Source organism: Elgaria multicarinata, chromosome 4, assembly GCF_023053635.1.
Source record: "Elgaria multicarinata webbii isolate HBS135686 ecotype San Diego chromosome 4, rElgMul1.1.pri, whole genome shotgun sequence".
Lineage (NCBI taxonomy): Eukaryota > Metazoa > Chordata > Lepidosauria > Squamata > Anguidae > Elgaria > Elgaria multicarinata.
In genome coordinates this window covers 141,671,563-141,698,471 of record NC_086174.1, presented here as the reverse complement: position 1 = coordinate 141,698,471, position 26,909 = coordinate 141,671,563, and the positions used below count along the sequence as shown (strand labels likewise).

The 26,909-nt window shown below is 40.9% G+C and overlaps 1 protein-coding gene across 1 annotated transcript; it reads left to right on the top strand.

Annotated features, from left to right (window-relative positions):
- Positions 1-574: 574 nt before the first annotated feature.
- On the top strand, positions 575-24,613 carry TMX4 (thioredoxin related transmembrane protein 4). The gene is made up of 8 exons (XM_063125493.1): positions 575-828; positions 5,504-5,619; positions 8,623-8,668; positions 9,854-9,982; positions 11,899-11,944; positions 15,248-15,349; positions 21,255-21,312; positions 22,438-24,613. Exons 1-8 carry the CDS (start codon positions 575-577, stop codon positions 22,683-22,685), a joined length of 999 nt encoding a protein of 332 aa, XP_062981563.1. The 3' UTR covers positions 22,686-24,613.
- The last annotated feature ends 2,296 nt before the right edge of the window (positions 24,614-26,909 follow it).

Here is a 26,909-nt window from a genome sequence, read left to right as displayed (position 1 = left end):
GCATGCATACAAACATCACCTGCTGGAATTCCCTTTTCTATGCAACTGTTAAAGATACAGGAGCCCTGTCCTCCTTTGAATATGGTCACCCTAGGTTAAGAAAAAATATTGCGAGGAGGTTTAGGTCCTATACTTTGTGGCTGGCAGAAATTCAACAGGTATAACCACCCCACCCGTAAAATAGCTTTGCTTTTTCTTTTCTTCTAATCTCCTTGAATTGTCCCTAATAAAAGTTGTTACGTGTGTGTTGCTTTTTAACGCAGGAGCCCTGCTTTTCATTTCAAAGTGCCTTGCACTCAATTCCTACACAAAGCAACGGTCGCCATAAATCCTGGCGAACTCGAAAGCTTGCAGCCTATTGGGTGAGACGCTGGTTTAGCCCTAATAATAAAAAAATATTGCCCAGCCCTAATATAGATGTTGGGATGGATTCCTAGAGCTTTTGACCACTCTCCTCGTCCCCGCACATGGCGGAAGCCACCTCATGGGAACCGGAAGAAAAGGGTGCTGCGTGGCTAGAGCGGGACTTTGGCCCCCTTCTTCCTTCTCGCGCTTCTTTTCCTGGCCTCCCAAGATGGCGGCGGCTCCTCTTCAAAGCGAGGCGGGCGGGACGTCGCCTGGTTCTCGCCGCGCGGGTTGGGAGAGGAAGCGGCCGAGGAGGAGGATGACAGCTCCGCTGCTGGTGCTGTGGGGGGCCGCGGCCGCCGCCTGGGCGTCCCTTGCCACGGCTTCGGCTTCCCTGGAGCCCGAGGAGGCGGAGAGCCGAGTGAGGGAGCTGAGTGGGAGCAACTGGAGTCTCCTGCTGCAGGGCCAATGGATGGTGGAATTGTGAGTAAGCCCGGCCAGGCCAGGCCCTTGGGCGCTGCGGGTGCACTTTAAACGTGCGCAGGAGATACAATTCCTCCTCGTGAAGACCCCTCAAGAAAGCCTCCCAGCCCAGTGGATTCCGGCTATATGTCTTACTTGAAAAAACGAAGGAGGAAGCAAAGTTCTACCTGCTATTTTCTGTCAACGACTTGATTTAAATTCGGTGCTGTTTTGGTTTGTCTTGGGTGGGTGGGGGGAATGCATAACATTTATGAAAATTAACTAAAAGTGCACAGGAGGGTAGGTTGCGTGCATGAATTGGTGCAGAGCCTAAATCCAGATTCATGGTGCACTGGGGACTCATAGAATCAGAATAGCAGAGTTGGAAGGGGCCTACAAGGCCATCGAGTCCAACCCCCTGCTCAATGCAGGAATCCACCCCAAAGCATCCCTGACTCTGAACTCTCCCACAGGTCTTGGGTGTGGCTGCAACGCTTTCGGGTGTATTTGGGCTCATGTTTGTGTCTATTAGTCACTAGTAGCTGCTGATTAGATGCTTGATTCATTTGACTTGATTGTGTGTGTGTGTGTGCATTTGTTCTTCACCTAGTACTGTGATACAGCTGCTGCCTCTTGCTTTCTTAAGCCCTTTTGGCCCTGGTTTGTAAAGGAAAACAATGTTTTTTCCTTCTATTTGTACTTGGGGTGTAATTAGGGTGACCATATGAAAAGTTGGACAGGGCTCCTGTATCTTTAACAGTTGTATTGAAAAAGGAATTTCAGCAGGTGTCATTTGTATATATGGGGAACCTGGTGAAATTCCCTCTTCATCACCACAGTTAAAGCTGCCCTCTTTTAAATCTGGTCACTCTAGTATAGCTCATGCAGCTTTAACTGTTGGGATGAAGAGGGAATTTCACCAGGTTCTCCATATATACAAACGGCACCTGCTGAAATTACCTTTTCAACACAACTGTTAAAGATACAGGAGCTCTGTCCTCCTTTTCATATGGTCACGGTAGGTGTAATGGCATTTAGAGCTTTGATAGTCCTTTGGAGTACTCGAAAGTGCTTTAGATATGTTCTCTCCCTCTCCCTCTCTCTTTTAATCCTTATGACAAACCTGTAGTGTAGATCACTATTATTATTCCTGTATTGCACATCAGAGGTGGGTTAGCTGAGGAAGGTGGTGGTTTGCAAAAGGTCACCTATTCAATTCGTGACGGAGATTAGATTCAAACCAGGGGCTTCCTGATTCTTAGTTCAATCTCTGCCACTGTGCTACATCAGGTGATCTGTGCAACTTTCCATGTAAATGATCCCTTCCTGCATCTGACAGAATAGGTTAGGGCCAATGAGAGTGCTACATGGTGATCATATTGAGAAGGCCTCCTTAGTGCAAGCAGCGGAGGTACAGCTAACTCATTGAAAACAGAGCAATGGACAGTTTTTGAATGCTAACAAATTTACAATAGGATGCTTGTTATGTAGTAACTGTCAACCTTACCTCAATGTGTCAAATGCAGTTTATATATTTATATGTAATTGAAGCATTTTTTTTACCCTTTTCAACTGAAAAAAGTCCTCAGAGTGTCTTAGAGAATCGGTAACTAGACACTCCCCAGACTCAGGCTGAAATCCTAAAATATACAATAGAAAAGGGATATTGAAGGGGAAAAGAAACCCAGGCACTAGACCTTACTTCTAAAGTTATAGCAACCAACTACAGTGCGATCAGAGGATGAGTCAAAAGTAGCATGTCTCTCAGCACGGCTTGTGGAGTGGCTCTATTTCCTTTATCTTCCTCTGCTGCAGCCTGATGGAATAATTATTGCCAGATGACAGTTAATGAAGGAAGGAGAGAATTGAGTTTGTATGAAAGCTCTGCTGAAGTATTGTAAAACCAACCATCAAAATTGGAGGACTGTGTAAATCTGGTTTCCATTCCTTTAAAAAAAATATTGGTCACAACTGAACAAACATTCAGAGAAATAACTGTTGCAGTGTAAATACAAAAGCCTTGCATGAAGAGCGAAAGTCTTGTGTGCATTCAATATTTTTTTTTACCCAGGAGGCAGATGCTCTTTTGACACAGGTCTGTAGCAATAATGGTCTGTGAGTGTAGAAGGTACACAACTTAAGCCATGTTCTTGATTCCTTCGATCAGGGACTATGAATAAAATCTAGTTGGACTGGCCGGATTTGAGTTTTCACAGAGCAATATTTTAAAGTATTGGCAGTGGCTGTAAATTAGAATCCTAGGCTTATAGCAATGATGGATGCAGGTGGGTTTTTTTTAAAAAAAATACAGTATTTATTCCTGGATAATTCCTAGAAAGTTGGTACAATACAAAAGCTGGTATTAAATGTCAGTAAATCCTTTGGTAAACTTGAACTCCTGTTAGTTTACTTAGCACATAAAGAAAATAAGAGTGTTGACAGGCATGTTCCTAGTTGTAAGGTGTAGTATTTCCTTAATCGCTTTTTATTTCATTATGTCAAAACTGAATAATTGACCTTTGGGAATCCAGTGGGGCTTTCTAATGAACTTTTTAGGTATTGTTAACCTCCAGCAGCATAATTTTCTGACCCTATGTAATGGAGCTGCACATGTTAATAATTTTGTCAGAAAACAGAAGGTGTGCACTGCAGATGGAGAACATATAATTTAAGACCATTACCCTCGAGCTGAAATGTTAAAATAGGGGATATAGTCTAAAGACTTGTAAAGTAACAAAAGTTTCCTTGGGGCGACTAGCAAATGTGTGCTTCTCACATGATAAAATTAAACCTGGAATTGCTCCTAATTCATTATAGCTGTGTGAGTGTCATTACTGAAGCTGCAATCCTATGCACATTTTGTTGGGAATAAGTCCCATTGAACTCAGTGTGGCTTACTTCTGAGTAGGCATGTATCCCCTCTGTAGATACGTAGTGGTAAACTAGATAGTGCATTCTCTTTGAAAACTACCTCCTATAGTGGTACTCCTACCTAATCAGATTCAGCATTGTTGACACAAAATGGTTAACTATGCTTGAAGGTCAATCTAGGCAAGAGTGGAATACTTCAGTTCTTCTTGAGATACACAGACACATCCTCAAACATTTATTCCAAAGTAGAAGCCCCTACTGTGACCAAAACATGTTACAGGGGACATACATAGACCTGTATCTCTCTAGTAATATGTAGTTGAGAGAATGTACACTCTCTTTTTTTGTTTGCTTCCTATTTCACTCCACCCTGTTAGGAGCACATCATGCATTATTCAGCTGCATGTTACTGAGAAAATGAACATGTCTGGCCCTGTATCATGGAGCTGGGACCTGGATTATAAACTTTGCTAGAAAGATGAGTCCCTTTATATCTTGGCCTTCCCTCCTAACAAAGTTGTCTTGCTTATCTTAAAAGTGAATATGCTGTATAAGTTTGAATTGCTTTTGGTGGAACAGAGTAAGATGTTTGTGTTCTATTTTCCCCCTTTAAATTCTAGGAATACATAAGGTAAAACTAGCAGATTGCATAAGTGGTTGGGGGCATGGAGGAGAGAGAAGGACTGGGTTCAGACAACACAATTGTCAGCAGTTGATTAAATAGCCAACCATTGACGATTATGTTGTCTGGCAAGCCTTTTCCACACCATGGTTGGTTATTTCCATGAAATAACTAGCACAAATATGGTGTGCATTGGTTGATTATTGTGTTGTGGGCTCCATTGACTATTTCACATGCCTACAGAGTTGCGGGGCAAGAGCGGCAGAAACCCCTGCCACTCTTGCCAGTGGGGCTCTATAGGCATGTGTCAGCCATCCTGGGAAGTGATTGTGGCAGCCCTTGGGTGGTGCACTGTGATCAACCCCTCCACACGTGCTTCCTGGGACATGCATGTCCCGTCCCTGGGTGGGGCACCGAGAACCGAGAGGGGGAGGTGCAAGGATCTTGCCTGTGTCTGTCAAGATGCTTGCACCCTCCCTGTTCTCCCCAAAGTGGGGGAGAATGAGGAGGGGGTGCAAGGATCTCTCCTGCAGCTTGAAACCAGCTGATATAAGAAGACCTTTACTAACCATCTGAAGGTGGGTAAAGAGGGAGCCAAGTGGATATCCACAAGGAGGGAGTGCCCCAGTCTTGGTCCCACCATTGAGAAGCACCACTTTGTACTCACCCACCTGATCTCTTATATGGGTGGGACAGAGAGGACGGCCACCAAGGCTGATCTTAAAGGTAACCTGCTCCTAAACCATTTAAGGCTTTAAAGGTCAACTACAGCACTTTAAACTGAGCCTGGAAACAAATGGCCAATAAATATAAATATTTTAAGATCTGAATTATGTGCTTCAGATGTCAGGTGGCAACCTGGAAGCAGTATTTTACGCCTGTTGAAGTTCTGGGGCTGTTTTTAAAAACAGTCCTATGAAGAGAACATCCAGTCTAGAAGTAATATTGAAATAGTTCAAGAAACTATAGGTTCTTGATATTGAACTTTCCTCTCTTGTGTCTCACTTAAATTATTCTAATATATTGATGCTGCTTTTAAATCAACTCTTTTAATGTATTTCAGAATTAGTTTTATTGTATTTGCTTTTATTATGTTTGTTGCTTGAAGGGTTTTGGCTATAGGGCGGCTTAATTGAATGAATAACAGACTTAACAGATAAGGAAGTGTATGTTACACTTACGTCACCTTGTCATTTTCCTTAGCTATGCCCCGTGGTGTCCTGCATGTCAGCAGATGGAATCAGCGTGGGAGGCTTTTGCAAAAAATAGCAAACACCTTGAACTCAGTTTGGGCAAGGTGGATGTCACTCAAGAACCTGGTGAGTAAAAATTAGGTTTTTCATTTATAACTGATGAATAATAGAGGAAGGAGGGTATAATATGCCCTTCTGAGACAATATTGCCACACTTACCTAGCTTTTTAAGCTACAGGCAGCTGTTAAAATTACCGTAGTTAAATCTTTGTAGATTAAAAACTGAGCTGGGAGCACGGGTGGCTACTATATTGCTATAGGAGTTCTCAATAACTGTCACTAGTTCCTAGCTGTTGCTCTTACAGTGTTTGTATTATCCATAGAACTTGAATATAAGGTATACTAAATAGCCTGCCTGAGGAGACTCATTAGCTTGACAGTCTTTTAGCATTCAAGAAAGCTATCAAGACTGATCTCTTTTGGCAGGCCTATCCAGTACAATTTTAGGATACTTTTAGGATGTTTTTAACAGTGTATGCTATGTTTTTAATCAGTATTTTATGCTTGCTGTTGTTCCCCGCCTCGATCCAATCGGAGAGGCGGGTAAGAAATTATTATTATTATTATTACTAGCTGTACCCGGCCACGCGTTGCTGTGGCTCAGTCTGGTGAAATGGAAAAGAAAGAAAAGCGAAAGCGCACGTTTCTAATATGTTTAATTTCACAATGGTTGTGGGTATACAATATTTTTTGTTGTTCCATTGTCTATGCAGATATAGAGATTGTCTGGTTTGCCGACTCTAGAACACGCAACATATAATTGTCCATGTGAGAACCAATCCGTGTCTAGATCTAAACCGCACAATTCTGAAGATTGGCCCTGAGCTTTGTTGATGTTGATTGCAAACGCCAATCGAATTGGGAATTGCAATCTTTTAATCTCTTTGCAGTTGGACACGCATATTTGTAGTTAATTTTAACGTCTTTACGTGTCGCCCCAAAGTAGAGTATGTCAGGCAAGCATTTATTTCGTCCGCTGGTGTCGAACGAGGAATTACAGGTAATGTTTGCCTGAAATCTCCTGCAAGCAATATTAATGCGTTCCCAAATGGTCTGATGTTTCCACGTAAATCTTGCAATGATCGATCAAGAGCCTCGAGCGATTTTTTGTGCGCCATTGTGCATTCATCCCAAACAATAAGTTTGCATTTCTGCAATACTTTTCGCATGCCGGATGCTTTGGAAATGTTGCACGTGAGAGTTTCAATGAATTGCATGTTCAATGGCAATTTCAAAGCGGAATGAGCAGTTCTTCCACCTGGTAGCAATGTCGCAGCTATTCCGGATGACGCAAGAGCTAAGGCTATATCATTTTGGGATCGAATTGCTGCCAGAAGCAATCTAATTAGGAACGTTTTACCAGTTCCTCCTGGCGCATCTAAGAAGAAGATTTCTCCAACCCCGTTATTGACAGTTTGCATTATTTGATCGTAAATGCCATTTTGCTCAAGCGTTAGCTTAGGAATATTTGGTTGCACAAATGACAAAAGATCACCCGTGTTTTAATTTTGTTCACGACGCAATTCTACATCGGACGAAGCAGGAGCAGATCGATTCGGTGATGGCATTCCCAATTGATTGAGAACTTTGTTCACGATTTCTAAGCACAAATCTTCAATCGTTATCAACGCTCCATTGTAGATTTCTGCTGTGGAATCCATGTTCATATTTGAATTTTCCTTGCGTATTCGACGGAAAATATCTTCAGCCATGTGCGATTTATATTTCTCCCATAACTGTGTTGGAGATGAAGGAGAGCAGGCGGTCAATATGATTGCAAACAATGCACAAATTTGATTTGGATGTGACGTGTTGTACGCGTCATTAATGCATACATCCCAGTGTCGGTCGGTCTCCAAGAAATTCAGAGCTTGACATGCACTGCGGAAAGTGGCATGTGTAACGCCGTTGACAATTCTCAATTGCTGGAAAGACGTTGGACCGGGCACATTTACCAACAGCATGCGAAGAAAGAAGCATTCCTCTTAATTGGGATGCACAGTGTACAGTCTGCCTATCGTAGTTTCTTTGAATATGCCAGGTTGTCCGTCGACTCGCTCTCCTCGTTTGCGTCGTTCAAATGATTTTCTACTCGCATTCCATGTGTAATACGTAGGCACTTCCGAATACAGCAGTGTTTTCGCAAATGTGTCATTTTGACATAACGTGAAGAAAGTAGTTAACGTTGTAGCCAGTGGATTCAGGGCTATTTGTTGCACATTTGTAGCTGTGAAATAAACGCGTTGTCCATTTTCTAGATGTACTGCTAAGTGAACAACAGCTGGACTTCATTCATGTATGGGAAATGAAAGAATTCGCCATACAGCTTCATTGCTGCTTATGTATCTTCCAGCCTGACCAGCATGTGTTGCTTTTACGTCCAACAGATGGCGCTGTTTTTCAAAAAAAGCATGATTTTACCTGTCACAGGTGTGACATCTATATAATATAGGTCGAGAAACATCGCTAGATGGCGCCAAATAGGAGAGAACATGGAAATAGGAGAGAAGGCAGAGGCAGTGGATTGGCCTACTGGTTGGTGATGTCACAATGACTTCTCTCCTATTTGCGTAAGTGGCTTGGAGGAGGCCTCTGGGCTTTTATATACCCTATTTCTTCGATTCTAAGACACACTTTTGTCCCCATCTATAATATAGTTACATAAAAACACGCGCGTATTCGAATACAACGTTGTGTCAAAATTTCAAAGCAATCAGTGAAGAACTTTCGGAGATTTTAGATTGGGAACAAACGAACATTTACATTTTTATTTATATAGATGATGATGATGATGATGATTATACTCAATAGGCTAGAAATCAAAATGGACCATTACGTTTGGGGATTAGTTCCATATATAACATTTATTTATTTATTACATTTTTATACCGCCCAATAGCTGAAGCTCTCTGGGCAGTTCACAAAACATAAAGTGGTTTTATTGTAAAGTTCATTTATTAATAAGTTATGTTATAAGTGGTTTGTTAAATGGTTGTTGGAGATTATGTCTAGAAAAGCAAAATAATTTATATAGAGAAACTCCACTGAAAAAAGCTCTTTCCTCTCTAGGTGTAAGTGGTCGATTCTTTGTTACTACACTTCCCACTATTTACCAGTAAGTATCTTATTACTACTTCCTGAAAGTGGAAATTATTTGCTATTGTAGTAGAAAATCTGTGTATGATGGGTATGAGAGGGGTATTGTTAGGGTAAACCAGGTAACAAAGTAATGAAAAAAATTGGCCCTCCATTAATTTAACCGTCTTAGAGAATTTAGCAAATTGAGATAATGGGACTGTTTGCATGACATGAGAGCCCACTGTGGGTTATTTAACCCATTATTTTTTGTTATTGGTTATACCTATATGCCCCCACCATGAACCATTTAGAATATTCTACCCCCAATTCAGGGTTGCCGTGTTGTGCAAACCTGGCAAGCATGACTTACGTGAGAATTAAATAACCCTCATGTAACTCATGATCCGTTTTAGAGTATATGAGGACTGTTTAACCTTCGAATAACCCACACTCACTGGGTTTGCATGACACAGCAACCCACAAGTGGGAGTTGCATAAGCAACCTGCAGCCCACGGGTGCCACAGCTTGTCAGGGGTTAAATAACCCAAAAGAAGCCATGGCATGGTCACTGTCTTTGTGGAATTATAGCTAACGCTTTGGGTCAAGATTTTTTTTTGTATGCAGATCGAGAGGTATTTCCACTGCTGTTTGAGACTGATAGCAAAAGAAACTTTTAAAATAAAGTAAGTGGGAAGAGATGAGGCAACAATGAATTCAAGCAGTGTGCTATAGTGAGGGAGTAGCAACCTGCCACTGGAACCACAAGTTCTCATGCTCTGCCTACAGGGAGTGACAGTTATAGCAATTGGATCCCTTTGGGATTTATTTATCAGATTCCTTGACTAGTCATAAAAATGGGTAGGATAATTTACCTAGGATCTGAATTTCAGGTTGGAACATGAACTGGTGGGAAAGATGATTAAGTTTTCATAAGAAAACAAAGGGCTGTTCCTTCCCCTCACACGTGGTGGTAGGATAGCGAGACGGCTTTGCGGGCTCATGTCTGTCCCTTGTATGTTGCTAGAATGCATAGAGAGGTATGGAGAATGGAGGTATGGAGTATAAATAAGAGGACTTGCTCGTCTGCCCTCCCCTCTCAAGATTATACTTAAAAACTATTAACAGTGTACTTGCAACAGCATGACAGTTCCTTCTATATAAGAGGATTAGGTGTTTCACTTTTAGACTCTGCAAAATAATTGTGCTGTTATCTGTTTTCAGTGCAAAGGATGGAGTTTTTCGCAGATACCGTGGCTCAAGGACTGTGGAGGAACTAGAGGTTTATATCCTGGAGAAAAAGTGGGAAGCTGTGGAACCTGTGGCAGGATGGAAATCCCCATCATCTATAGTGTAATTACATTACAGTGCTTTGTCTTAGGCTGGAATTACATGTCATGATAACTGTGGCCATGTTTGAGAACTGCAGCCATCCACTTCATTTCCTTAATATTTAGGACTGCTTCCTCCAATCTGGTGCCCTTCAGAAATGTTTTGAACATCAGCTTCCATCAGTCCCAGTCAGCATGGGCAATGTCCAGGAATGCTGGAAATTGTAGTCCAAAGCATTTGGATGGCACCCAGTTAAGGAAGGTTGATTTAGCATGACTTACTATGGCTTTGTGCATTTTTCCGGCCCCACATATTAGCTACCATTGGTAGGGAATGTGCAGTGCTTCTGATATTATGAATAGCTAAATGACCTTTGACATTATGGGGCGAGGGGGATTTAAACATGTAGTCATTTTGGGCAGTAGGAGTTAAATATATTAATCTCAGGCAATCAGTTTTGGACGATAAAATATGATGGAATATGCATGAGTAATGACATACGAAGCAATTTTAAGATCCGAGAAACTGGTTGTGAACTATTTGTGAGGATTTATAATACACTGTATGAAACAGTGTTCACAGTTTGATAAGAAATTTCTGTTAAAGGCCCATGAAGTATTAACATATAATCAGATGACTTAGCCTGGTATTTGGAGCACGAGTGCTTCCAGATGGAAGCTTCTTAGTGCTACCAATTAAAAGACATTGTGGAAGTGTTCTGTCCTTGCCTCCTTAACAGATTTTTTGGTGGAAAGAAAAAAGACTGTAGAAGCGGTGGGAAAGCAGGACAGTTACAAATAGGAGATTATGCCTGGGCACGGTAATGGACTGGATGAAGGCTATTAAACTGAAACTCAATCCAGACAAGACGGAGGTACTGTTAGCGGGTGGTTCATCTGTCCGGCGAGGTGATGTTTGCCCTGTCCTGGATGGGGTTGCACTCCCCCTAAAGGATCGGGTCTGTAGTTTGGGGGTGCTCTTGGATCCAGAACTGTCACTTGAGGCACAGGTGAACTCAGTGGCAAAGAGCACCTTTTATCAGCTTAGGCTGATATACCAGCTGCGCCCTTATCTGGACAGAGATAGCCTAGCTACAGTTATCCATGCTCTGATAACCTCTCGTTTGGATTACTGCAATGCTTTATACGTGGGGGCTGCCTTTGAAAACGGTTTGGAAACTTCAACTGGTACAAAACAGGGCAGCACGTTTACTAACAGGGACTGGCCGACGAGAACACATTACATCAGTCCTTTTCCAGCTTCATTGGCTGCCAGTCCAGGTCCGGGCCTGATTCAAAGTGCTGGTATTGACATTTAAAGTCCTAAACGGCTTGGGGCCAGGCTATCGGAAGGAACGCCTCCTCCCATATGTACCTGCCCGGACCCTAAGGTCATCCTCAGGGGTCCTTCTCCGCGAGCCCCTGCCAAAGGAAGTGAGGCAGGTGGCTACCAGGAGGAGGGCCTTCTCTGCTGTGGCACCCCGGCTGTGGAATGAGCTCCCTAAGGAGGTTCGCTTGGCACCTACATTATATGCTTTTAGATGCCAGGTGAAGACCTTTTTATTCTCCCAGCATTTTAACAGTCTATAAATAAATTTTAACTTGGTGTTTTAAATTTGTAATTTTGTATTTCTGCTGTTTTTATCTGGTTGAGCTTTTATATTGTATTTTATATTATGGTTTTATACTGTTTTATACTTTGAATGTTTTTAATTTTTGTGAACCGCCCAGAGAGCTCCGGCTATTGGGCGGTATAGAAATGTAATAAATAAATAAATGTCTGGAGCCTCCCTAAAATTCCATGAATTACGCAGGGTGACTGTACAATATCATGAGAAATGATGCAATATTTGTCATGGAACATGCAAGAACACTTAATTTGTTGAACTTTAAACATTATTTAGCATTGATATAAATTAGATGGTTGTTCTTTATTAGGATGCATGGAATGGCAGGACTCTTCCATTTTTCTGGATGGATCAGGGTGAGTAAACAAAATGATTGACATGTAAAAGTTTTATGGGTGATGTGTATAAGACCGCTTTTGAAAGGTCCCACATGTTCCCCAGTAATCCTACAGCATAAGAAGCTTGTGCTAAAATTAAGGGTTTAGATCAGTGTTTAATGGTGATGAAATGTGAGCTAGAGCTCCAACCCATTGAAATATTTTTGTAGTGTCCGAAACTTGATTCATACTTAGTAAAACTAATTTCCCTGGTGTATCAGGTGGTAACTCTTGATGGAGGCGTGATTTGAACATAGAGTTACCATGTCCAAAACCCTATACTCTAGCTGTTGAATGGCACTGACTTGAATGGCACAGCTAAAGTGGCTAGATTTTATGTAGCAGCCATAAACCATCATAGAGAGGTGATAAATTAACATTGTTAAATGCTCTACAGATGGGTTTCTCCTGTTTATGCTTGTATATTTTGACTTTTAATCTCTCAATTTTAACTCTATTTTACTATTGTTGCTTGTATCTGTTTTATTGTTCATTTGTTCTGACAAGCTGGCTGTTTGCTGTAATAAACGATTGATTGGTCTAAAAAAAATTTAACACAGAAAAATTAAAATAATGTAAACAACTAAAAGCTATTCAAGTAAGCAATATATTCCCTACTAGACCCGTTCAAAAACAGCAGACATGTATCATTAAATGCCTGGGAGTAGAGACTGGTCTTTACTTGGTGCTGAAAAGATGCCAGTGTCGGCGTTAGGCAGGCCTCAGTGGTGAGCTCATACCATAGTCGGGGTTCACCATTGAGAAGACCCTCTCCCTTGTTGCCACCTTCTGAGCCTCCCTTGAAGATGGCACTTGGAGAGAGGCCCCAGATGTTGATCGTAGTGTCCAGGTATGTTCAGGTCAGGAGAGGCGCTGCGTCAGGTATTGTGGTCCCAAATTGTGTAAGTCTTCATAGGTTAAAGCCAGCAGCTTGAATCAAGCTTGCAAATGTACAGCAGCCGGTGCAAGTGGGCCAGAATTGGCCTTACATACTCAGAGCTTCTGGTCCCAGTTATTAATCTGGCAGTCACACACCTTTTGCACAAGCTGCAGTTTCTGAACAGTATTCAAGGGCAGCCCCAGGTAGAGTGCATTGCAGTACTCTAATTTAGAGGTTACCAGAACATAGCTAAGGGTGTAACTGTGCCACCAGCCAAAGCTGGTAGAAGTCACTCTGTGCCACTGAGGCCACCTGAGCCTGAAGTGACAGATGGCTCCAAGAAAACTCTCAAGCTATGAACTTACTCCTTCAAGGGGAGCGCAATACCATCCAGAACAGGTTGAACACACTCCATCTGATCAGAAGAACCAGCCACTAACAGCATCTCAGTCTTGTTTGGATTGAGCTTCAAGTTTGTTAGCCTTCATTCTGTCCATTGTCTATTAGATGTATTAAGTGGGCAGTACAATTTCCAATCTGATTTGACAGCGTGGTGGCACTAATGTAGTGCAAAAAGCTGCATATATTTTATTTATCATTTATATCCTGCGCCTTCAACATAAAGCTATGCATTCCAATGGTGAGTAAGAAAGTAGTAAAGAACATTAAAACTACAATAAAACATGGAAAATAATAAAATAAAGCATAAAAACAAACACAACAAAGTAAAGAGGCCACGGTCCCTTTATAAACAAACAAAAAATCAAAACTGAAATTTTTTAACCTTAATGATTTTTATAAGCTGGAGAAAACAGAAATGTGTTTTCCTGGCACCTATATGAGAATAATGATAGTGAAGCATATATTTCCCATGTTTAAGCAGCATGGTCTAGCATTGCACAGTTTGGTTATTTATTAACAACCCTACCACGTATAACATATACAGAATGTGCGCTTTACCAATACCACATGTAATTGCAGCCTTAAAACTGGGAAGTCTCTGAACTATTAAAGCTAGATGAGAAACATGGTTCCAACTTCCTTAAAAAGAAAAGAGTGCAGTCTCTCCTGTGTTAAAATGTAATATATCAGTGAATGTGTATACTTTGCAAGCATCTATGAAATATTTGCCAGCTTTGGTTGAATGGTTGGCTGTAAAACTACAAGTGAAGGAAAGTGTAAGGCAGTCTTCCCCAACCTGGGGCCCTCCAGATGTTTTGGACTTCAACTCTCATCAGCTCCAGCCAGCAGTGCCAATGGCCAGAGGTATGAGAGCTGTAGTCCAAAACTTCTGGAGGATGCCATGTTGGAAAAAACTGGTGCATAGACAGTTCACCACAGAGATACCACTTTATACCTGTAGAATATTAACGAATAATAGTTTTCAACTTACAACGGATCATGCTGAGTGCAACTTTGTAATGCTTTGCAGAGAGGATTGAGGGGAGAGATGATAGCACTCTTCAAATACTTAAAAGGTTGTCACACAGAGGAGGGCCAGGATCTCTTCTCGTTCCTCCAAGAGTGCAGGACACGGAATAACGGGCTCAAGTTAAAGGAAGCAAGATTCCAGCTCGACATCAGGAAAAACTTCCTGACTGTTAGAGCAGTACGACAATGGAATCAGTTACCTAGGGAGGTCATGGGCTCTCCCACACTAGAGGCCTTCAAGAGGCAGCTGGACTACCATCTGTCAGGGATGCTTTAGGGTGGATTCCTGCATTGAGCAGGGGGTTGGACTCGATGGCCTTGTAGGCCCCTTCCAACTCTGCTATTCTATAATTCTATGAGGTAAGCCTGTTAGTCTGTTGCAGAATAAATGAACACAATTCTGCCATCAGAAATGGTAAAACTTTTTTTTTTAAAAAAGTGGGAGAACATTTCAGCTTTCCAGGACACTCTGTCACATACTTTCAAGTAGTAAAGAAACTTCCAAGTGACATTAGGTTGAAAGACTGCTGTGTTACAATTCATCAAGGTATTCAATTCTATTTCCTTGGCTTGAATTGGATTAAAGATTTTTTTTAATCCTGTGTATATTGGCTTATCCAATGCTAGGACGTTGTGTAATCAGTAACGACTTTTTTGTGAATTATCATTGTTAATAACTTGATTGTCACTGACTGCTTTCTGCATTTTATTTCTCTCTCACCTCACCATTTACAACCCCCATTTGTATATACACACTTGTAACTCAGGATAGCATTTTGTGCAACTGATGAGGTGGACTGCAGTCTGCAAAAACATATGCCATAAGTGTTAGTTTATAAGGTGCCACATAACACTTTGTCTTAAAAGTTCATGAAGAGCATCAATTGTCCGAATGTCATATCATGCAGTAGGAGTTAGAGGTATTCAAATTACAGTTTTCAATGCAAGCTATTTATTTGTCTTCTTTACAGCAAGTCCACAACTACTTAACAGGCACACTTGGAATTCACGTCTGGGGTTCTTATGCAGTCTTCTTACTAGCCACCATATTGATTGGTCTGATCCTGGGTCTGGTAAGAATGTAATTTTTATACTAATGAAAAGAACTACAGAGAACTGTTACTGTAGATAATCTAGGATCTCTAAAGTCTTCATGTAAAATCCAGTGCCACTCTTGGCTCCGTTAGTGCAGTGACCACAACAGGCAATCCAAACAGACAGTGCTATAATAAATGACTGTTGGCCTTTAATATTTGCTTTGTACTCAAATGGGGTATTGGGTTGTCTGTAAATATCTGGATGTTTGTAACTACTTCATCTATTCATGACTCCGTAACATTAAGGCTCTCTTTTCATCCAGCCGTTCATCACAGCGAACAAGTTGCGCAGAAGATGCATGGGAGGTAGAATGCTGACATTTGAGTGGGGAGGGAGAAGGGGCAGAGGAAGAGTAGCCCTTGGGGGCTGTGGAGGGGGGGGGGAAATAGAAGTAGAAGTCTCTATGGCTTATTTCTCTGCACCCAGCCCATGATGACACAGGAAATGCCAGAAAAGCAAGTGCAAATGCTGGCTCAGCACAAAGCCAAGGCACTTGTCCATTCTGTTCTTATGACAATAGATAGACTACTCCAGACAAGAATACCTTTTAATATGTTACAATCCAATTCTTTACATGTTCTCAGATGTCCCACTGGCTATAGTTGGACTTACTTGAAAGTAAACATAAGATTGTAGCCTAATGAACTTGTGGATTGCAAACCCAATTAAATCTGAGTAACCCTTTAAGAGATCATTTAAGCCAGAAACTGCTTGGTACTCTATCATGCACTGCTCAGGGGGAGCTTTATAAATTCTTATGGGAACAATCTACCCTCTCCTTTTCCCCTTCCTCACTACTGGAGGGGTTGGGCATGTTTTACCAAGTTAACTAGGGTTGAGGGACTGCTGACTGGCTTTGTCCCTCTTCTCCAACTCCCAGACTCCTTGTGGGGTCAATTCATTCTATATATATTAAATGTACTTTTGTTAATCTCAAATCCTAATGTCTGATCCATTTAAAACCTTGGCTAGCTTGACTAAAACATATAGTTCTTGCACTTAATACAAATAAACATCTTATGGGTTTTCTGTGGCATTACCTCTTACTGTAAGCAATTTGTCATTACGTTATTTCCTGTGATCTGTAGTTTACTGTTGAGCTCCTTCATTCTTTTAGTAGGGATGTGCTTCGCTCCGATTAGAAGCGGAGAATCAGAAGTGAATTGGCCTGCTCCGCCTTGCCCAGAGGCGGAGTAGAAGCGGACCGGGGACCTGTAGAAGCACGGCGAAGAGAAGCGGCCATACGTGGAGCGCTTTTCTTTTCGCGGACCGATCCGATCGCCATTTTGAAAAATTTCGCCCATAGGATTGCATTGTGGAAAAGAATAGAGGATAACTGTGTTGTTTTTTAAGCTATCTTTCTGAAACTTCTTGTGCTTAGAGAGTTGTGGCTGGGGGTCATTTTGAGCCTACTCTCAGCTCTCTGCGTGCTGCGGTTCGCTTGCTAGATTTTTTTGGAAAAATCGGGTACAACAGCGGGAAAATACCTTTTTCGAAGGGCTGAGGGGCAGAGTCAACTCCCGGTCATGATCACATGATCCCAAAGTTGGAGGAGGGGATAGGCAAAACGGGTAACTTGGGATTCTGGGAACTTCTCTTTCTTAGTCTGAACGGACTTTTCTCAGTGTTTTTTAAAACAGTAGCCCCACCAAATGCACAAACACAACCTGAAATCATATACTAAGCCAATAATAAGAGATAGAAAAAGCACAGCACTGCTACCCACTCTAACTTTGGGGAAAAACTGAATAGATGTGGTGCAAGGGGATGAGCTCCCCTAGGGCAAGGATGTGCCCTTGTGCACTCTCCTGTCCTTGGAGGGCCATCAGAGCCCTCCAAAGGTAAATCACTGGAGTGAATGCCTATCATGAGTTGAAGTGATCGTTTGCTTCTTAAAGACTGGTACCTAGACAGGACCAGTCAAATTGGCAGATGATTCCCCCTCCTCTTGGGCATGTCCACTCCCCTCTTACTGGTAAAAGACAGATATAGTCTTTTAAAAAAAATTCTTCTTGTTGTTTATTCAGCAACACTGCTGCTTTTAATTCCACCCCTCCTTTGTTTGTTTATTTATTTATTCCATTTTATATGCATTACTGGCTTTGAAACTATCCTTGGCTCACTTCCTTGTGCCCCCAGTCTGCTGCCTGCTTGCCTTCCATCCCTCCCCCCCTGCCCACCTTGCAGGGATGGTTTTTGTGTGTCTTGCTTTGACTCAGGGGAGAAGTCCTTCCTGTGCTCAAGTTCCAAATCAATTTTTCAAGTGTGGAAGAAGATTCATATTTAGGTTTATCTCTACTCCCCAATTCATGGCATGTTGGGATTTCCTTTGAAATGGGCCCATTGAGCTGTCTGCAGATACTGGGGTGTCCGACTTTCATAAATTCCGCAAAAATCCGGGGATGATGGGATTGGCTTGAAACTTGGTGTCCATGTGGACACATGGGTAAGCTGTCATGGGACCGAAGGTGAGGTTTCTGACATGCAAATTGACGTAGTTGTAAAATGGGACTTGATTTGGGGTGAGTTAAAAGGTTAGAGCCCTGCCAAAAATCAGGGGATGATGGGATTGCCTTGAGTCTTGGCATGCATGTGTATCCCTAGATAAGCTATCATGGTGCCGAGTTTGAGGTTTCTAACATGCAAATTGACGGAGCTATCGAAAGGGGTGTGAATAGGGTGCCCGATTTTCAAAAATTCCCCAAAAATCAGGGGATGATGGGATTGGCTTGAAACTTGGCGTCCATGTGGACACATGGATTAGCTGTCATGGTACCGAAGGTGAGGTTTCTGACGTGCAAATTGACGTAGTTGTAAAATGGGACTTGATTTGGGGTGAGTTAAAAGGTTTAAGCCCCGCCAAAAATCAGGGGATGATGGGATTGCCTTGAGTCTTGGCGTGCATGTGTATCCCTGGATAAGCTATCATGGTGCCGAGTTTGAGGTTTCTAACATGCAAATTGACGGAGCTATCGAAAGGGGTGTGAATGGGGTGCCCGATTTCCAAAAATTCCCCCAAAATCAGGGGATGATGGGATTGGCTTGAAACTTGGCATCCATGTGGACACATGGATAAGCTATCATGGTAGCGATTTTGAGGTTTCTAACGTGCAAATTGACAGAGCTATCGAAAGGGGTGTGAATTGGGGTTATGGGTGGTGCGTTAGAGGTTAGAGCCCCGCCAAAAATCAGGGGATGATGGGATTGCCTTGATTCTTGGCGTGCATGTGTATCCCTGGATAAGCTATCATGGTGCCGAGTTTGAGGTTTCTAACATGCAAATTGACGGAGCTATGGAAAGGGGTGTGAATGGGGTTCCCCGATTTTCAAAAATTCCCCAAAAATCAGGGGATGATGGGATTGGCTTGAAACTTGGCATGCATGTATACGTCCATGAGGTGTCATGGTGCCAAACTTGAGGTTTCTAACTGTAACAGAAAAAAAGTTGTATACTTTTTTAGCTTTCAATGCAAGCCTATGGGGGGAAAAAACGGAGCTCCGATCCGGATCCGGAGCTCCGCAGCAGAGCGGAGCGGACATAGGCGGGGCGGGGGCGGAGCGGAGCGGCGCGGCCCGATCCGCAAATTGCGGATCTGGAAGAGAAGCGGAGCGGGGGGTCCGTGCACACCCCTATCTTTTAGGCATTCTAGAGTTTCTCTTGAAGATACTGTAAAATGCTTTTTGCAAGTGTCAGTTTTTAATTACTGTTGCGGAAGTTGGGATGTCTAATTCAAGTGAGCTTTTTGAAGGCTAAAATTAGTTGATCTATTGAATTTTGATTTTTCTGTCATTTGTGCTTAATTTAGGAAGGGAGGAAGCTCAGCTTTCCTCTCATTTTTGCTCACATGGAATGACATGTAGAGATCTGAAACCCTGCACCAAAAAAAAAGAAAAAAAAAGAACAATTCTAGAGCTGGGGAAGTGACTGGAAATCACCTTTCCTTGCATACAAGGGGTGGGGGTATGCAAGCCTGGAGCTTGTCATGGTGTATTCTAACATTCTTGTAACACTAAACCATGGGTTAGTGTTGCATCTGAATACAGCCACTAAATTTATATAATGTTTTGGGGTATTCAAAGTTGGTTAACATGTATTATCAATATAATCATTACAACAATCCTGTAAGATAGTCAGGAGTATTATCCCTATATTGTAGTTAGGGGGTGAAAGTCACTTAGAATCATAGAATAGAAGAGTTGGAAGGGCCCTATAAGACCATTGAGTACAACCCACTGCTCAATGCAGGAATTCACATTAAAGCAGTATTTAACAGCATATGCTGAGTTTTTAACTGACCCGAGAATTGTTGTTTTAAATGGATATTGTTTTTATACTTTTGGCGGTTTTAAATTTTGTATATCTGTTTTTGATGTTCATTGTTTTAAACTTTTGTAAACCACCCGGAATGCTTCGGCTATGGGGTGGAATATAAATGAAATGAATAAATGAAATAAATAAGGCATACCTGACAGATGGCTGTCCAGCTGCCTCTTGAATGCCTCTAGTGTGGGACAGCCCACAACCTCTCTAGATAATTGGTTCCATTGTCATACTGCTTCAATAGTCAGGAAGTTTTTCTTGATGTCCAGCTGGAATCTGGCTTCCTATAACTTAAGCCCATTATTCTGTGTCCTGCACTCTGGGATGACCGAGAAGAGATCCTGGCTCTCCTCTGGGTGAGAACCTTTTAAGTACTTGAAGAGTGCTATCATGTCTCCCCTCAGACTTCTCTTCTCAAGGTTAAACATGCCCAGTTGTTTCAGTCTCTCATCATAGGGCTTTGTTTCCAGACCCCTATATGATATTCGTTGACCTCCTCTGAACCCCATCTAGCTTGTCTGCTTGCCTAAGGCTACCTTGTGAGTTTTCTGTATTGGACTGTAGACTAGATATCCTGATTTGTACCTTCGCCACTATGCTGTATCATTTCTTGCTCACACAATGCTTTGCTTTGCTAATCTATTGCAAATAAAGATTGGATGCCAAGACTTACTGAGAATTGGAACAAGCAAGGGCTTGATTTCAGAACAATTCCATCAGTATTCCGTATTTTAAACTTCACAAGAGAAGAAGGATTGATAGAATTATGCAGAGCAGTTTTGTTTCAGTATAAGATATAATTGGATGTAATTGAGAAGTAACTAAGTTTAATGTTCAAGAGAACTGATTGCATGTAACTGAAGAGTTAGAGAGGTTAAAATGCTACTTGCTAACTTAAACTTTGAAGGCGTTACCTGCAAAGCATGTTAACCTTTGGGCTTGTAAAGCCTTTTATTGGTTAATAACTTCTGGTGGAACTGACCATAAATTTAGACAAGAAAATCGTTGTGCCTTTTGTAGCTGTTCACCTTTTCATCTGACGAGCCAGAGCAAGAGTTGAACTTGTTAAACAAAATTAAGGTATGAATATATAGGCATCTAGGTTGGAAACTTAACGCTGTAATCATATGCATGTCTACTTCCTATGACCCAGGTAACCTAAATATATAGTAACCTTCTCAAGCATTTCCTTTGGGAAATATGGTACTAGCTAACTTGAGGAAAGTTTAAGCGAAGCTTGGCCAAGCAGAACATGCCACTGTGTGCGCAATTTGAAGCATTTATCTTCACAAGAACTAGCAACAGCACAGGATAACATTCATAATTGGCAATTGCTATAAAAGCTCAAGCATCTGAACAGGTTTGAATTATTTAAGATTAAACTAAAACTGTGCTCAAAAATATGGCCCTCATAACTTTGGTGAAATTATGGATATGTATCACTAAGGTATAGAAGCCATAACAACTGAAAGGATAGCATCTAGGGTTGAAGAATTTTGACTCTAATTGGGGAGCTTATGGGCTGTCTTTGTAATTCTTTCTTTCTTACTTTCTTTCAGATATTGGTTTTACTTACAGACTGCATTTATCCACCCAGGTCCAATGAAGAAGCTTCTGGTAAGTGTATGATCAAGAGCTGAAGCTCAGTTTACAATTTGGGGAGTTATGTCATTGTGAACAAGATCATTCATCATGACAGGCAACCTAAAAGTAATGTCTTCAGCTGATTTGGTAAAGTTTAGTAAGTTAGGCACAGTTTTGTTTTGTTTTAATGAAAGCTATAGTACTACATGAGAAGCTGGGTATCAACTCATCATACCACATGTGATGTTGGGCCCTTGGAGAGGTATCACTTTACTATTACAACCAAGCCTAGAGAGGAACTGGATGGGCAGAAGATATTTTAAAAATACCCTTGGTATCATGGGAGTAGTAGTGGCTCTCCCACACTAGAGGCATTCAAGAGGCAGCTGGACAACCATTGTCAAGTATGCTTTAGGGTGGATTCCTGCATTGAGCAGGGGCTTGGACTCGATGGCCTTATCGGCCCCTTCCAACTCTGTGATTCTATGATTCTACGATGGCAAAAACACACTGGAAATGTTTGAAGAGCACATCCTACCAAGTGTGAAGTGGTGTGGGTTTTCATATGTTTGAGATGAGTTAGAGGTAAAGAATTTGTTTAGACAATTGGGATATTTAAAATTTGTGGCAGATCAGCACTCTTCTCCTAGGGCATTACCACCATTTCACCTCTGATCCACAAAAAACATAATATGTTACCATTGTAACTTATTGCCACCCCAAAAAAGTGAGCTGAAAACTACAGCCCTATTTTTTACTACGAGAGATTGGTGGTTGTCTAACTAAAGAGGAACCAGCAACGTTTCAGGAACCTAAACATTTCAAGGCTAAAAAGATTATTCTTTTTACATTCTTTATTGTGATAATTGATACTTAAAAGTGTGTGTGAGATGGGGGAGAGGTTGGGGTTTAATGTAAAGCAACATGTAAAGCAATGCTGTTAACCTATAATCCATTAGCAAATACAGAAAACATACAATTTGCTTCCGTGCAGAAAAAAATAAGACTTAAAAATATATAGGAGAACTGCTAGCAGTAGTACAATGTAGGCTGTTGAAGGAATGAGCTGGAATTAAAATCTGATAGAGGTTATAGATTAATAAAATGTTTCATTTGACATACAGTACGATTGTGTTGAGTTTATTCTTTTACCACTAGAACCAAATGATGATAAGACAGAAGAGCAACAGGAAATATTAGAACTTACAGCAGGAGAATCTACTGCAGAAAAGGGTTTGTTTGATGGAGAAGATGAGGAAGATGGAGAAAATGAGTCTCGGGACAACTCCTCAAATGACTCTGCAGTTGAAGGATCTGAGACAGACGATGACTTGGAGCACAAAGATAAAGTAGAGGAAAGCTCTATAAGGCAGCGTAAAAGCCAGGTGGAGGCTGGTGGACTATAGTGCAATTAGCTATGTATGTACTTTATCTGGACCAAAGAAGCATTGAGGACCCTCCTTGATTGCAGCTGAAGCCAAACACTTGACCTGTAAACTGTAAACACTTACAGCTTAGATCCATGTTTTGTGCCAGAAGGCGACTGTCTTTGATTTTGAGGCCAGTATTTTTTAAAGTTCGTTCTGGAAGATTAAAATTTTATGTTGAGTTTATACACATGACAATCATACGCAATTTGTATTTTATACTGGATGTAGGGGTTGATGAGATGCTTTATCTTTAAGCAATGGCATAAGCAAGGTGAAATGTGCATTCTGTTTCTGTGTTTCAGTATTAGGTGCTGACAAATCTTAGTGAATCTAATACATACACTGCTTTTTATTGGTGCAAGCTAATCAGGTATAGAATTGAGGCTTTTCATTAAAAATCCATGGTAGTTCCTCAGTAGGATTAAGGCTTCACTCTTGAGTGTACATGCATATACGTGCAGTGTTACATCACATTTGAAATGGCTAAGTGCATCAGTTGTATAAAAGACGTACATCTGTCTCTTGCTGTGTTAGTATATAATTGGCTTCCATATGGATTGCCCAAACAATTGTCTGAAAGGTGAATATCTTATTCCCTAGTTTGCTAAGCACGCTTAAGGCTCTTCAGGTTACTCAAGGCATCTTGGATCATGTTGATGCTCAACAAGCATTCCAGTGCAAGTGGATCACCAAAGTGCAGAGAAAAGAAATAACAACACTTGGTTACTTATTCCTTAATTAAAAGAATTGCTGATATCTAAAGTGGGTTCTAGATCACTTATTCCTGATGACCAAAATACTCAATTGATCCCAAAGGGTTTAAAAAGGCTGTTGCAACTACCTGTTTAAAGCTTTTGTTTTTGTTTGACATATTTAAAAGATGACTATTAGTTTCTAAATGGTTAAGAATGTTTACTAACTTTATACATCCCATACATTTTTCAGTACAGTATAGATTTGTAAAATACACTTTGAATGTAGCAGTATCTCTTGTTACCCCATGTACAGACTGTCTTCAATGCATTGGGGTTAATTAAGTTTACAATGTGAAACAAAAGTTCAAAACAGTGTTAACATCTCTATATAGTGGCACAGAATTGGATAGCCAAGAGAGTAAAGAATCTAGAAATTGAATGGCAGCTCATTGTTGGTGGTCAACTTCCATGGTAAGAGATTAAGGCTAAACAAACAATAGGCTTAAAAGTAAATAGTAGTAGTAAAACAGTATACTTGCAGTATTCTGCATAGTGTCATAAGGCTCCTTTTGTGGCTCTTTACCAGTAGATGACCTTAATTTAAAGTATTTTGTAACTTTTCATTGCACTAAACTATGGAAACTTCATAAGCCCTATGCTCTATCTGCAGTATACAGTTGGCTCAGTAGAAGATGACTTTAAAATAAGTTGAAGTAAATGTACTAGTTGCATCTTTAATATTGCTCAAATAAATCCACTGAGAAGATGCATTCCTAAGAAACTATTAAACTGCCTTTATGCACATGCTTAATCTGTTACAAATATGCTAATAACTTCAGTTGATTCTTCAAAACAGAACATAGTTAAAGGAGTTCACTGAGAAGTTTAAATAACTTATGAATGTTTGCGTTGTACATTAAGTGCACTTTTCATGTTACTAAAAGTGCCAGTGAACTAACATGGCCACTCTTCTTGATTTGATTCTGCAAGCATCCTAACACAATGCCTCAGTGGTGTGACCAAGCTTATTTTCTAGGTACATGATGAAAGATTTGAGCACTGGATGCTCCCATGTTCCTACGAAGGAAAGATAGAACATAGCTAATCCACTCCTATTGCTTTGAGTCTGTCTTATGTGCAGTCTTACCTCATAAATAATAAAATGCTGTGCATACATTAACAGAATTTTCATGTCTTGTAAGACCAGTCACAAAGGCAATACTAAAATTGTTTACTAGTAGTTGTAATCTTAAGAAGGCATGTTTGTAAGTAAGTCGCATTGAATTCAATGAGGCTAAGTTCCAAGTGAACTAGTCAAGGATTAAATTGCCATGATGATCCTTCATGCAGTATATTTGTCACTGCCATCTTCATGAAGGCATTCTCAAGTTTGTTGCAACTTGGGGTATTAGGCTTGGAATTGTAGCCCTGTCCTCGTGATTATTTCCATTACAGTGAAGAAAACTTGCTTCATCGGTTCTTCAACACTGCTGTTCTTCGTTAGAAAGTTTGCTGTCAGGATACAGATATGGGGATTTATAGTATGTTAGTTTAGGACAAAAATGGCACTCCCCCAAAGAATGCTATTGAAGTAGCACTGTTCAATGCATGTGCATGTACACACACAAGGTGAAGTGTTGTTGAAATTATGGTCATATTAACCACTATGTATAAATGCATGTGGTCCACAGGGTTGCTTCAGAGGGTTTAGCTTGCATGGATGACTTATTTCTAAAGGTGCCAAGCTTTCAACAAGTGAAGAGGACTAATTCATTTAGAAATGTTTATGAGTTGGTGTCGGGCAATCGAACTACTTTGCTGTTATTTGGAAACAAATTATTCTGGAAAAAATGCAATATTATCAATTGTGCTTTTGAATGTTTAGTTGAAACAGTTTAGTTTGTGACATGGTTTTTATGCAAAACAGTTTATACTAAAAATGCTATTTCCTTGTTAACTATAAAAATATTTATTACATGTCATGTGTCCATTTAATTTAATGGTGTTAAAAATATACCTTAACATCACTTTATTTAATTTTTATTTGAGGGATTTTCATTCTGTTCAACTATGTCCCAGTTTATCTTCAACAATGTCCCAGTTTATCCTGAACAAAAAAATGTTTAATGTAGGTAATATATAGTTCTAATTATGATGGCTATTGATAACTTGATCACACAATTCTAGATTACACAATTCTAGCTAATACAATTATAACATAATATTTTGTTATTTCTCTGTATAGCAACTCTGCTTGGCTCCAATAGAATCCACTTTGCTCGCCAAGTGTAATTTGCACTCTTGAAATGAGTTTGTTTGCTTGTGCCCTGAGGATTCCAGATAGGAGATTGAGACCCCAATGTATCCAACACTGCAGACAGACATATCTACAAGCGCCTACATTGGTGAAACTGGTGAATACACCGAAACTATCCTTTTGTTTTGAAGGCAAATGGAAAGGGTTCTGTTTCAGCCTTTGTGTGAAGCCAGCAAAGATTCAAAGGACACTTGGGGTGTAGTTCCTCAGATCCAAAGGTTTCATAGCAGGTTGCTGCACTTGCAGGGAAACTTGGCACAGCGACCTAAGTCAGGAATATTTAGCAAAAACTCTTGATGAAGGTGGCTGTATCAAGAAGGCTGACCCTACCTGTGCTGGGAAAAGACTTTTAGACACTTCATAGAGGAGGATCTTGAGTTTAAAGTTCCACAAGTGTTGGTTTGCTTGATTATAAACTGGGTTCGGTTTCCCTCAAAATATGCCTAACAATGCAACAGACTCCATTTTGTTGCTGCTGAGTTTTTGGTCTTGCACAGCTAGTTAGTTTCTTTAGTTAAGCCTGTATTGTCACTTGGGGCCATGTAGTAGTTTTTTGCTTAAAACAAGCAGGTATGTGACAGAGCTGTCTCCGCTTATTAACGTGGTTGTAATACTGTACTTGGTTTGGCCAGTGTGTCTGCTAATGACCCATCCTGATCGAGTGTAGCAAACTCCATTCCAGATGATTGACACGTTATAATTCAATGGGTGCTCAAGAATGTTTATGAAGCCCTTTGGTTTTTATCATGTGGTGCTTTCAGTGGTAGTCAAAGTTATTGCAAAGCCCACAGTTGTTTGGCTTCTGATAGCAGATAGCAAGTACTGCTAATCCATATTCTGCATGTTACTCCAGTTGCTTACACCAACTGAACAATATTCAAAGAAAAGCTCCATTGAATTCAATGGGACTTGCTCCCAGTTAAGTGTGTGTTGGATAGAATACAGCCTTAGTGTGACTATACCCCTCAGCTCAGTGTTGCCATTTAACTCAAGTTTCTCTGTAACACAGTTCGCTCCTAATGTGTAGCCGTATCCCAGTGCCTCTTATTTTATTTTAAAGCAAAGCTTCTTCCAGACGATGGAATTTTAGAATTGTAGTGGGGATACTTAAATGTTTCCTTGTTCCCAGTCTCCCTACCCCCTGCACCCCACCTACCCAACCCCCAGTGGTATCTCCACCCACAGAAT

What these genes read in the sequence shown, in the direction of transcription:
- TMX4 (XM_063125493.1), top strand. Translation starts at nt 575, where the DNA reads ATGGCGGCGGCTCCTCTTCAAAGCGAGGCGGGCGGGACGTCGCCTGGT. An exon ending in ACACTTCCCACTATTTACCA is followed by an intron (nt 8,669 to 9,853) that starts GTAAGTATCTTA and finishes ATCTGTTTTCAG; the next exon opens with TGCAAAGGATGGAGTTTTTC. An exon ending in TTGGTCTGATCCTGGGTCTG is followed by an intron (nt 15,350 to 21,254) that starts GTAAGAATGTAA and finishes ACTTTCTTTCAG; the next exon opens with ATATTGGTTTTACTTACAGA.